The 13,886-nt window shown below is 26.1% G+C and overlaps 2 protein-coding genes across 2 annotated transcripts; both read right to left on the bottom strand.

Moving 5' to 3' along the window:
• Positions 1-1,578: 1,578 nt before the first annotated feature.
• On the bottom strand, positions 1,579-3,343 carry LOC108777700 (chymotrypsin-like elastase family member 2A). The gene is made up of 6 exons (XM_018544651.1): positions 3,331-3,343; positions 3,067-3,232; positions 2,459-2,667; positions 2,070-2,263; positions 1,918-1,975; positions 1,579-1,703 (listed from the first exon to the last, which is right to left on the bottom strand). The coding sequence occupies exons 1-6, from the start codon at positions 3,341-3,343 to the stop codon at positions 1,579-1,581; spliced, it is 765 nt and encodes a 254-aa protein (XP_018400153.1).
• Positions 3,344-6,533: 3,190 nt separating this feature from the next.
• Positions 6,534-13,723, bottom strand: LOC108777689 (transmembrane protease serine 9). Its single transcript, XM_018544639.1, has 12 exons — positions 13,636-13,723; positions 13,365-13,527; positions 12,353-12,567; positions 11,080-11,282; positions 10,809-10,977; positions 9,269-9,333; positions 8,758-8,839; positions 7,819-7,984; positions 7,490-7,695; positions 7,191-7,396; positions 6,919-6,976; positions 6,534-6,686 (listed from the first exon to the last, which is right to left on the bottom strand). Exons 1-12 carry the CDS (start codon positions 13,721-13,723, stop codon positions 6,565-6,567), a joined length of 1,743 nt encoding a protein of 580 aa, XP_018400141.1. The 3' UTR covers positions 6,534-6,564.
• Between the last annotated feature and the right edge of the window lie 163 nt (positions 13,724-13,886).

Raw genomic sequence — 13,886 nt, 5'->3', positions numbered from 1 at the left:
GAGTCGTCCCTTCTCCTACTAGTATAATCTCTAATACCTAATTATAATACTTTATTTTTCCAAAAGTATACGTAATTTTAACTTTAATATACTTTACTATCGTTAAACAAAATAATTTATGTTTATTAAATATGTGTATGCGTATATTGTATAATATATAATAATAATAATAAATCTTTATTGTGTTCCCTGTAGGATTATAATTATCAATTACAATATATATGTATATACATATATATGTATGATATTATGCATATATATATAATAATATATAATAATATGTATATTGTTTATGATGTTAAGAATATATAAATTATATAAGTAAATAAATAAGCTTAATTAAATATATTTAAATACATATTTTCATATAAATTCTATCTAATGAAAATACAGTTTAATGACGAAATTTTATGTATGGTCTTCACTTATACGTACATTTACATATACATGATTTATTATTATTTTAATATTAAAGTCAATGTTATAACAAATTACAAAGTATTCTAAAATGCACAGAATGTACATAAAGGATATTTCTCAAATTGCCGCACATTTCAATTATCAAATGTATACTAGTCGCCTAAATTATCATAACCTCATCAACATTTTATATTATTATTACTTATCGCAGGCAATATTTAAATAATAAAACAATAATAAGATTATTTTAATATAATAAAAACTCAATAATTGTACAAATAATAGAAATAATACAGTTAAAGAAGGATATTCATAGCATGCGTTGTATTTCATTTGTATGAGGTATTAGTATTATATGATAGTATTATACATGTATATTTTAAGATATTAAGAGATTTAGCTTAAATAGAATTAATTACAATAAAAGCTTATATTGATGTTTTATCACGGTGTTATTAAATTTTGAATATAAGCGGTACGTCTATCAATAGATAATAACGTGAATATAATTAGCCTTTCATCAAGTTTATGTTGTGTATTTACAATAGAATTAAAATCATAACTTTCGATATTTATATACCCATAACTATAATAGAAGAAATAAGATATTACTATTTTACGAATTCCTATTTTTTTTTTAAACGTTACAAAACTATTATTAATAATATTGACACACTTTAATCGAATCTGTTTTATTAAACAATTGAAATGTTATCGCTAATGCAATAATAGTGATTGTATAAATGAAAATACTCACTATATAATTGAACAGTTTTAACGACGTAGAAAGAATTGTGATTGTGTTGCAGATTGTATGCATATCTACAGTGAAATACTCATTGTCAGTGATATTACGTACGTGATAATATTGAGCTTATCATGTATCAGAAAATTATTGGGTTATATGTATATGGATAAGACATATTTGTGAATTTGATGTGAATGAAAGCGATTATATACATATAACATATTTGGAACAATTGTTTTAATAATAAATAGCACAATTTTTCATAAGATTTTTATAATCCAAATATATTTCATAAAATCTTGATCTATTAAAAAATTCTGCTATATTCGCATATAATTAACGTTATATTAAGATAAGTAAAATTTAATATTAAATTTATATTTATTTTTTAATATTTGTTACATGGAAATCTATTTATCCATGCAGAAAATACCATCTCTGCTATGATACTTTATCCAATTTAGATAATCCGAGTTTTTCACGTATACACCTGGGATCCCAGGATCAGCGCATCCAATACCCCAGGAGACTATACCTGTTGGAATAATAACAAAGAAAATCCTATAGCTGCAGGAAACCTCAAAAGTAGGTCATAAATTCTTTTCATAATTTATAGTCGTTTTGCGAGATAATTTTTCTGATTGACCAATTGTATTCAGATTAAAAATGATTGAAAAATTTGTAATACGTATACTCTTATACATATTCATTTTTCAATCGGGTATGTATGTAACTAATAATATTCTTACCAATTACTTCATATTTTCCATCTATTCTTTGATATAGAAGAGGTCCACCACTATCACCCTGAAATTTTTATATTATTAATATCTTTTAAATGCATGTATATATATTTGATTCCAAAATACATTGAAAAATTAAACTGATTATAACATAATACCTGACATGCGTCAGTATTGTCATTATAAGCACACATCATCGATTCCGTGACATGATCTCCAAATGAAGTATTCTTACATGCTGCATAGGACATTACTTTCAGAGTGGCTTGACGAAGAAATCGGGAAGGTTCTCCTTCTACTTCAACACGTCCCCATCCGGTAACTTTGACAAACTGTCCCGTATAATTAGAATCTATCATTGAAAACTTATTTATATTATTTTTTTTCATATTCTCTGAAAATGCTGACATATGTATGTAAAATATAATACAGATATGAACAAGTACCTTTAACTTAAATTTCAATTTCTTTAAGTGTTTTATAAATTAATATTTACTTTAAATTAAGTGCAACAGCTTAAATATTATGAAAAGACTACGAAACTGACCTTTATGTGGAAGACACGCAGGTTTCACATTTTCATTAATTTTAACTGGCTTTTGCAGTCGAATCAAGGCAATGTCATTTATATCGTGAAGATAATCACTCTCGAAATCTTCATGTAAAATTACATCATCGATTGCGGCTATGTATCCATCATTTGGGTTTTCAATATCGTGCATACCTACACCGACCGAAAGATCGGCATGATTTGTCCTACGTAAATCGTAAGAAGATATGAAAATCAGAATTTGATGATACATTATAATAAAGTATACTTGTTTCTATCGTAAAAGAATTTAATTACAATACTATTTTATACAATATTAATCTGTAACATTACATTTACTCATAACATTATATTATATTTTGTTGATAATGCTATTACAAATATTTATATAAAAACTCTAATATCTCTGAAGTTGCAAATTAAAATTCTAATTTAGAATATTATTCATATATTTTTCTGAATATACTAGTATATCAATAATTTGTTAAATATACTTTTATTTATTATCAAACGTTCATTGACTTTACTATTGTGCATGATGTTTTTAAAAAGATTACGATACTAAAAAGGCATTTAATCTTTTTAAAAAGAAATAGATAAAATACCATTTTATACAATGTCCAGCTGTTAATACATATTGGTTATTAATTAAAGTGCCCCCACAATGGAGACTGTCTTTATTAAGAATTGCTACGACCCAGGGAAATATATGCGGAATCGTTATTTTTCCGCCGACGATACGATTTGATATTCCTCCCGTCAATCCACATTCTGTTATAAGAAAATTTCATAAATTAATTAAAACTGTGTATTAATAAACAGATAAAATATAGTAAAATATAATTATATATCTTATATGTATAATATGCTTTTGTAGAACATTTTGATTGAAATCTTTCCTGCCAACTCTTAATTTTTTGTAATATATGAAAAAACAATTTAATTAAAATATTAAAAAATTTAAATTAGATACAGTTCTGAGAATAATTTTATTAAATCACTAAAATAATTATATATATATATATATATATATATATATATAAAGCTTAAACATAATGATTAATGTTGTAGAAAGTTTTGATACTCTAGCGTTTTAGTTTCAGCATCTCAATATCATTATTTCGGTAGTCCAACAAAATTATTTTCAGAACTGTATTTAACTAAATTTTTAAATACCTCAGCAAATCATTCTTTTCGTACATACATCTAATACGTGTGATTATATATATTTTGTTTGTATTACTACTCCTTCAATAATACAAATAAAATATACGATTAATATGAAATTAATCAAATTAAATGTTAACTAAATTTAAGACTTTCAGATTATTCTAGAATAAAAGCAATCTATAATATTGATGGGTATATGACTTTTGTGTTAATAAATTTTGTTACGCATATATGTATATATAAGCAAAATAATAATTACAATATGATCTTTACCGCAATTTTGATTTATTCGTCGATGTAAACGATGTTTTTGCGTGTGTATCGCCTGGAAATAAGCACGATGCAATTATTTAGTAATTAGTTATTATTCACGTTTTTGACTTGTTTTTGTGATAACTTTATTTAATTACTCTCTCAACGAACATCTATTAGAAAAATGCTGATAAAAATGCTGATCGTCGGGGTCAATTGGAGCTTCATAATTCGTAACTCCTGTTGAGATTTCACCTTCTGAAAACAATAGCGGTTTACTGAGCTTAACACAGAGAGCACTCTGTTCTATATCGAGCCACGAACAACGGTAACCAATTTCGATGCATCATTGTTGAGCGTATCACCTCGTCGACATTTTATATCTCGAGAAGCATGTTCCAATAAATTGCTATTCTCATTAATACGTGGACGATAGATTTCAACGAATAAACACGCAACACGAAATGCACTATCATGGATCCGAATTAAATACAAAATTAAAATATAGATTATAGAATATATAAAGATTAGATATACATACATAGATATTTTTTTTAAATACCGAAATTTTACAAAAATTGAAAAGAATAATTTTTATTAATTGATATGTATTTTCAAAGAAAATATTGTTATAATTGATTAATGTCACTAGTATACAAATATACATATTCAATTAGTAAATTTTATCTTTAATGTGAAAAACATACTTTATCCTGTTCAGAATAAGTCGGCAGATTTTACAGGTCACTGCTTTTTCTTACCTTGAAAGTGTTATAAATTACTTTTGGAAAGACGGGAAAGGTATTAGAGTGGTATATGGGCGATAAATTCTTATAAGGATTTCCTATAGCAATTGTGTCTGTGACTAAAGTCGGTGTATGAAGAAGAAAGAAGACGATTTGAGAACTTGCGTTCTCAACAAAAAAAAGAGATAAATTAAAAAATAACTGTTCTCCTTATAACACTTAAATCTAAAAAGAGCGTAGGGCATTAATTAAGAAGTTTATTAATAATAAATAATCGTAATATTACATCATAAACTAAGAGTATTAAAAAAATTACAATTTTAAAAGCATTATTATTGTTCTAAGCGTAGATGTAATGTAAAATTCATTGCCGTTGAAGGTAATTGAACAGTCATTGAACATTGAACTTTCATTGGTTAGTCGCCATTCTCTTGCCTCGGCACAGATATCAGTACAACTCTGCAGATACCATATCGGGTACGTCGATAGACGAGCATTATAGTTTACGAGTTATGGACAATTCGGTCAACAACGTTTTATGTAGCACAGCCGCTGATAAACTTTAAATGCATCGTGAGAAAATTATAAATTGTTTGTACTAAAATATTAGCAAATTTATAAGAATACATATACTTTTTTATATTATAAATTTATAAAATTTTCAATAATTTAAAACAAAACATAATAGGTTGGACCAATAATTCAGACAAAAAATGATATGTTGGGAATCAACGCCATATACAATGCGTAAGTTATTTTAGAAATTTTTGCACCGCGCTAATTCCTTTTTATAACATAATTTATACATTGTAACATAAACGATATAAAATTTTATTCCTTTAGGTAATTGTTTTATTGATAAATTGTTTCAATAATTTGATTATATGATTCAACAGTAGTATTTAGTAGTATTGGAGGAATGGGTAGAACATCAATCTTTGAACCTAGTCAAAAAGTTATCTAGATTTAAAGAGTTCCTTTAATTTCGACTTCCGTTAAGTTAGTAGAGATTACGAAATTTTTCTATATGTACGGAGGGAATGCAAGATTTAAACTTATCGGACAAATCCATTGTGCTCACACGATATTCCTACATAACTTAGAAGATTGTTTCAATCATATTAATGTCAACAATATTTGGAATCATGTTTTGTTGCTTGCAATATCCTTGAAGTCATTTGTGTAATATCCGTATAGAAATCTGGATATTGATCTGGATTATTGATCAGGACTTCCGTGAATGTGTCCACTGAATGTGTGCACTCGTTTATATCATGGTAACGTATTGACATATCTAACTGTTAGACACGCGCGTTAAATTAATTAATATGAAATACTCTATACGTAACATTAAAAGGAATTTGTAATTTTTATTGTAAAACTGTTTTATTGAATTGACGTTTGCTACACTTAATACATAGTATAAATTATACTAAAATGAATAATATTTTGATATGCGAGAACACTGAAGAATGCGCGTATGTGGTTTAATTCATCCATATAGTTTTTAGATAAGATATAATACTTCAAGTTTACAATTTTTCCTACTGATTGTGAATAGAAATGAATTACTTAATCTGCAAAATATATGAACATTATAAAATTCAATGTTTATTATTTAATATGATTTCTAAATTATTTTAAAATAGTTTATATTTTACAGCCTTATATCTTATAATGTAATAAAAATATTTTTATTTCAAAAAGTATACACTCGTTTAATATATTTATTAAAATTTTCATACATGTGTGTGTAATAATCAAATGTATTAAATAGTATTTTAAACAGTGCTTTGTTTACTTGATATTTAATATCATTTTGTGTTTTTTAAAATGCAACATACATATATACCAGTATAAATAATAACAATAAAATAATTATCAGTATCACACGTGCAATAATATTCTCGTAGATTTAATGTAAATTTGATTGTATTATTTTGTACAGTAGCAGGCATCTTTGGTGTGTTGCAATATCCAGTCGAGACGCGGTCCTACTCTCGTAAAAACAGTTAGCTTAGGCGTATCTTCGCATTTATTCACGCTTGGAATAATTCCTATAATATATACAATATACATATGTATTTTGTTAATCATATATTTCTTTAACTTTAAGAATTTATTATTAGATAAAATACAAAATTTTCCTTAAAATTTTTTAACTTTACTAAATATTTTTTTTAATATGTCAATGTTAAGTAATATTTTTTATTAGTATAAATTTGATATGTAGCTACATATTTTTAAATGTTAAATTAGTTTTAATTTTATAAATAATTATATTTATACCAATAAGGTCATAAATTCCAGCATATGATCGATATTGCACAGAAGATCCGACATCATTCTATAAATATGCAACATTACTACATAATTATATATAATTATAAATAATATATCATTTTTGATAAATTCTTTGTTTGTAAATTAAGAGAGATAATTTTACTTGAATTTAAATTTATAAAAAAATTTTCAAGTTTAAATACAATATGTTTTGTAAATTTTAGAATGTCATTATATATTAGTATATTGTAGTCATAACGTGACATGTATTTACTTACATCGCACACTAAAGAATTTGTACCCACAATTCCGACGCATCCATAATCATCGTTTAAGTTCATTGGATTTATTCCTGATTTAATACATTCATTTTGTCCCAGAATAGGAAGTCCTAATTTTCGAGGTCTACATGCCGCATCATCAGCCTGATCTTTATGCTTGGTCCATCCTACCAAAGTTCCAACTTGACCAAGATAAGTTGAGCCTAGAATTCAAAAAAACGTTTAGCTCTGTCTTATCATCATTTTTATCAACTATCACAGATGTATTATGTTACGAGTCTCAAAAAGAAACTAACCTGGATTGGGTAAGCATATCGGTGATATTCTCTTTTCGAATTTTGTTGGTCGACTCAAACGTATTAAAGCTAGATCGTGAGTACCCGAGTCTAGATTAAATTCTGGATGCAAAATTATAGATTCGACACTAATGTTTACTGACGAAATATCTAAATTACATCGATCATATTCTCCCAAGGATACCTTTATTTCATGTGCTGTTGCTCTGCCGGGAAAAATATTTATACAGGACATATTTATACAGGACATCCTACTACAATTATAATCTTTTCTACTATTAATAATTGTAATATAATGTTGAAGATTTCACTCTATTATATACACTAACCCGACAAGTTGACTAGCTGCTGTTAAGACATAACGGTCATTTATCAATACTCCACTCACTAGCAATTTGGACTTTATGTGAATATTTGCGAGCCACGAAAATTCATGCGGTTCTGTATATTCGCCACCTAATAATCGCGCTACCTTACGATTTGGTCGACCGCATACTACAGATGTATAAAGAATATTTTATATCAAATATTTATAACAATTTAGATTTTAGATCAAAGAAACAAAATTTGTAAGAAATGGTTTAAAAAAATTATTATACATATACATACATGTGTATATACATATATATATACATACATATATATATATTATATATATATATATATATGGGACATTCTTTGTAAAGTCGATCACCCATTGCTCCAAAATTGTATTTGACGTAAAATGTCCCATATATATATTTATATATGCACATAGTTAAAGAAAAATATATTCATAATAAAATACGTAATAATATTTAATACATAATTAGGAATCGTATTGACATCTGTTACGTTCCATAGTTAAAATACAGATTGATGTAATATTGATATATTTTTCATGTTTTACACACACACACACACATACACACACACAAATATGTGTTGTATATTAGTTAACATCTATAGTATAGCTGTATCATTTTATTTTGTGAAAGAGTAAATAAAGTATGGTGAATTGCGTATTATAAAGTTTCCTTTAAATGCGAGTGAGAACATTAATGTTTTTCTCCTTCTGTTACTATTTAAATAATAAATGATAAGTAATAAATTATAATGTAATTACTGTTTAAATAATAAATAAGCCTATTATATAATATTAATAATTTAGTTATTTACATTAAATATCAAATTGTTTAGATTTTAACAATTCTAAATGTTTCCTTTGCTGTTTATATTATTATACTATTTCATAATTATATATTTATATCTTAATAATTGTTACTTACAGCAAGCACCACAGGTCCGAAACCTTCCCAAAAGAAGATCAAAAACGCCACGTTCATGTCTTATTTTAATCTGATTATCAATCTATTCAACGAATACATTTGCAAGCTTTTATACATTTACAATATTTTATATATATATATAAATAATTTAAGTAATAATTTTTAATCTTTTATAAATTTATTTTAAATTAGAAATGTAAAAATAATGTAAATAATTTTGCAAAATAGAAATATATTATTATGATTGAACAATTTTTTACGTAATATGTCATATATGTGTTAAATATATGCAATTTAAGGAAATATACAAATAATTGTAAAAGTAATTACGACAAAAATTAGCACGGCAAAATTGATATGTATCAGCTTACAGTAGCATCGATGATGCGTTCATCGCAGTCAATTTTTCCAAAATTCACCAACAAGATACAAATAAGGTATCTGATATAGTCTTGCAGCTTCATGACTTTTCTGTCGGTAGTCGAGGCGATACTGGTCTCACTTAAATGACTGGTTTGTGCCGTATAGCGGGACTATCATCGCCCGCATCCTGAAACACTCTCAAGAGAGTGTAAACTAAATATAACCCATACATTTTACATTTGCGCTGAAGTTCGTATTTGATTCTACCGTTGTACTTATTTCATTTTTTAATATTTTATTTTGGCCTGAAAAGTAGATGATTAACCGGTTTGCCGGTCCCGTTACATATTTCTCGGCAGTCAATGTGTGTATTAATGAAATTTGTTGTTGATGTCTTTGATATCTTTGGTATTTGAGAATTTATGAATAAATTTTTAGCGAAGAATAAATAATAGAAATCTATACATTTTTATAATAATTTTTACCACTGTTTTATTTTACGTATTGCTTTTATTAAAATTTGTTGTTGTTTGTTATTACAGATATATTATATATAATTGATATCTACTGTAAAAAATGTCTTTTTTTTTACATATTGTAAATACTGTAAAGATTAGAAGTTAAAAATATTAAATACGTGTTTGTTTTGTAATATGTACAATATGTAAATCATTTTTCTATAAAACTAATATTAAATTAATATTTAAAATATATATTACATTATATATTGCATAGTATTCTTATGACTGCATATATCATAAGATAAAAATCATGACAGTAATTTTAAAAATAATTTATACTCGCTCTTTTTTTGTATTATTTATTTTAAAAATTTCCAAAATTAGCAAAATATAATGATGTAAAACTTAAAATATAAAAATATAGAACCATAAACTCCAGTAATTAATGGCGAATGAGAGAACAGCGTTGTTGTTGGTATGCACAATAATAAGAAGTGAATTTTTCTAGAAATATATAAAACTTCAGATATAAATTATATTTAAATTATATTTAAAAAATATGTTAAAGGATATTTAAAGCTAATTAATGTAAACGTTTATTACGTTTTTTTTTGTATTGAATAGTACAATAAAATACTTTCTACAAAAAGACATAACACTGGTAGCTTAAGTCTAATCTCAATCTCACTATAGTCAATTTCCTCGGCAATACAATTGAGTATTTTAACCTTTGGCTATATTTCAGCAGTCGTAAAAAAATTGTATGGTAAATATTGCACAGTATAATATTATTTTTGCAAACATGTTACAATATAACAAATACTGACATATCATACCTATTTATAATTTCATAATATCGCCTCTATTTATTTATTTATTGCCGTCATCAAGCAAATGTAAACAGAACGAGAGAGAGAAAGAGAAAGGAAAGAAATAACAATAAATCTAATAGATAAATCGTGAAAATAATATTATACAAAAATTCACATTTTTGAGCAATTTAAGTACATCAGTTTCATATCTGGCACATCACTCTAAATTTGCTAAATATGTAAATTATATAAAAAAAAAGTCATGACAAAAATATAATATATGGTATATCCTGAGAACTGAGCACGAGAATTCAAAAAACTTATACATACAATAGTACGTAAAGTCATTTGTCATTTGTCTCTTTTTAACATGTTTACGATTAAGAATTGCTGAGTCATAATCAGTTATGCTCACAGAAACAGCCATCCTTTGAATTTTTCAAAATCCAATCCATATATCGTGTAACTCTTGTATATACACCTGGGTAACCAGGTCTTGCGCATCCATTACCCCAGGATACTACACCGATGAGTTCGTATTTTTTATCTTCGCGCTCCGTTATTAGAGGTCCACCACTGTCGCCCTGTAATACAAAAGATTTTTTCATATTTGCTCACAGTATCCATACACACGTACACACACACGCATATGCACAAAATTCGGTAATATTAAATGAATATATTACCTGACATGAATCTTTTTGTCCTTCAAGATAACCTGCGCATAACATATTTTCTGAAATCATTCGAGCACTATAGCTGGTATTGCGACAAGCCTGAAGACTCATAACTGGAACTTCTACTTCCTGAAGAAGGCAGGACGGTTTACCATCCTCTTTCAATGTACCCCAACCTGATACAATTGCTTTTGCCTCTACATAATCGTTATCTAAAAAATAATTTTGCATTACGTATATTATAATAAATAATTACATAAAGCAATTAATTGCAATAATAATTTTATAAAAATAATATATTAGTAAAAATTGTTTTAATATTTCTTAAAAATAATTCCGTTTAAAATTAAATATATTTAATAATATAACTATATATTTACATAATGAAAAGAATTTCAGTGGTAATTAACTTTCTACTAAAAAAATTAAAAAAGCGAAAATCACTAAAAGAAAGTTAAGAGGTTTTCGCGTATAAATATATTATATGTACATTATTAACGCAAATACATTATAATGCCGGTAAACAGGGCAGGTAAGTGTACCATGTCATGCTGCGTTAACAAATTCAGAAAAGATGATTGCGTGCATTCGAAATGCAAATTCAAGTCCTCGATTTCAGAGAAATCTTCATTATTACGCAGTTATTTGTGTGACGCGACAATGCATTTCAACTGAGAGTAGGTACCCGTATAGTGACTAATTTATGACTTTTCTATTGCGTAATTGTCGCATAATAAACATGACTGCTAATCGCAGGTCGCTTGATATATCCAATATTATGCTCGATTTTATAAAAATGTATTTTGATCAAAATTAACAATCGCGAATATACTATTGTAACATCGTCTGAGCATAAAATTGTAATATACTTTAAAAGTATAATAAATATTAATAATGCATTCACCATATTAGATTAAAATTATGCAATAATTGCCTGTCTTGAATAAAAAAAATATTACCAATTTATCTGTCAAACGTAGCGAATTAATGAAGCACATTGTAGAACGTAAAGAATAAATTTCAATGTACTTTTATTATTATATTAGCATAATTAATTTTTATAATACATTTATAATAAGTGTTTTATTATAATTTCAATTATAATAAAAATTGTAAACTTAATATTATTGGTTTTATTATATATTACATTTTTGTAAAGAAAAAATTGATGTACTTAAATCTTAAATAATAATAATATAATTTTTATACAAAAATTTTTATATCAGATTATTGTTATTATTAACTCAGTATACTTTCATAAAAAAGGAAAAAGAAAACTTACCTAACATTGTTGGTAAACATATTGGGCGTATTGTATCGCTCAATGGCACTCTTTCATTAAGACGAAGCAGCGCAATATCATTTTCAAAATTCAAAAAGCTGAAGTCACCAGTCATAACGCGCACTACGTATCTGGTTTCCGGTGCTTTCTCGATACATCTGTCGTGTTCTCCAAAAGTAACTCTAATCATGAACCACATGAATCTGAAAATAAGACTAGAAGAACTGATCACATTGGTCTGGCGGATAAGTTTGCAATGGAGGAATAAATTTAATTAAAATAAATTTTTAAAAAATGAATTTTCTCTATATACATACGAATAACAATATTTTCTAATTTAATTTATTTATTGTTATTAATGGTGATAGGTTATTCACATTGCTCTATTTGTAAGTAACTAAAAATTATAATCGTCAACACTAAAATAATTTATTATTCTTTCATATCAACATAGAGAAGCTAACGGCATTAAAAGTTTTCCTTGTAACATGACATTAATCAAGGATGCAAATATGAAGTTTGACCCGTTTGCGTGTTAAGTAGATGATGCCAACAGTACGAATAGTAGTTATTTTATACAGTTAATGTAAGGCCTATTTTCATAATACAATGGTTATCTAAAGATTAAAGATTATCAAAAGATTTATCAATGAAATTCATTCATGAATTTCTTGATAATCTTTAATCTTTATAAATAATTATATATTGTAAAAACGGACCAAATTTATGAAAATATTCTGAGTATCTACTTCCGATTTTATTTATAATAAAAGCAAATTAAATGTATCTTTTGTTAAGACTTGTGATTATTATTACTGATTATTATTTCGATCAAATTTTTTATATCTGTTATACATTAGTAAAAACTACCGAATTCTAGATGTTTTAGTAAAAAAGTAACATATTAACAAAATTTAAAAAAAAAAAATTTAAAAATGAAAGAATTAAGATTTAATTTTAATATTAACAATTTTGATTGTATCAGATGCGTAAATTTATAAATCATACCTACCCCTTTACGCAGTGTGCAGCTGTAAGAACGTAGCGATCATTTATAAGTGTACCACCGCAGTAAAACTTGTTTAAATACGATAATCTAGCCATCCATGGAAACTCATTCATACTCGTTGTTTGACCTCCAACTATACGACTTTCTTCATTCCGTAATCCACAACCTAGATTACAACGATTGAAGTATAGTACATTTTTTGCTATGCTGTTTTTCATAATACTATATTTAATAAAAGTAAAATTTAACAAGAAATGCATATTAAAGTACATACTACAGTAGCATGGCGCAGGTGATTCAGTGGAGTAAGGTGGCTTATTACCAAAAACTCCAAAAAAATTCTTTATCTTCTCATTGGACATTTCGGTCTAAAATCAAAATAATTATATTAATTAATTGATGTATGTGTGTTTTCTACTTATATAGACATTTTCTAAAAACGTCCAGAAAACGTTCCTATGTCCTAAAGATATTTTCAGGATGTCTCGGATAAAATATGAAAATTTATTGTTATATTAAATATTT

The sequence above is a fragment of the Cyphomyrmex costatus genome, unplaced genomic scaffold (assembly GCF_001594065.2).
Source record: "Cyphomyrmex costatus isolate MS0001 unplaced genomic scaffold, Ccosl1.0 scaffold116, whole genome shotgun sequence".
NCBI lineage: Eukaryota > Metazoa > Arthropoda > Insecta > Hymenoptera > Formicidae > Cyphomyrmex > Cyphomyrmex costatus.
This window is presented reverse-complemented; position numbering and strand designations above follow the sequence as displayed.

Coding starts and splice junctions, on each gene's coding strand:
- LOC108777689 (XM_018544639.1), bottom strand. CDS start 13,723: ATGTCCAATGAGAAGATAAAGAATTTTTTTGGAGTTTTTGGTAATAAG. Junction 9,334..10,808: donor TTCAAAGGATGGCTGTTTCT/GTGAGCATAACT, acceptor GGTTATATTTAG/TTTACACTCTCTTGAGAGTG. Junction 7,696..7,818: donor GCAGCTAGTCAACTTGTCGG/GTTAGTGTATAT, acceptor TTTTCCCGGCAG/AGCAACAGCACATGAAATAA.
- LOC108777700 (XM_018544651.1), bottom strand. Junction 2,668..3,066: donor GCTGGACATTGTATAAAATG/GTATTTTATCTA, acceptor CGATTTACGTAG/GACAAATCATGCCGATCTTT. Junction 1,704..1,917: donor TGGAAAATATGAAGTAATTG/GTAAGAATATTA, acceptor TTATTCCAACAG/GTATAGTCTCCTGGGGTATT.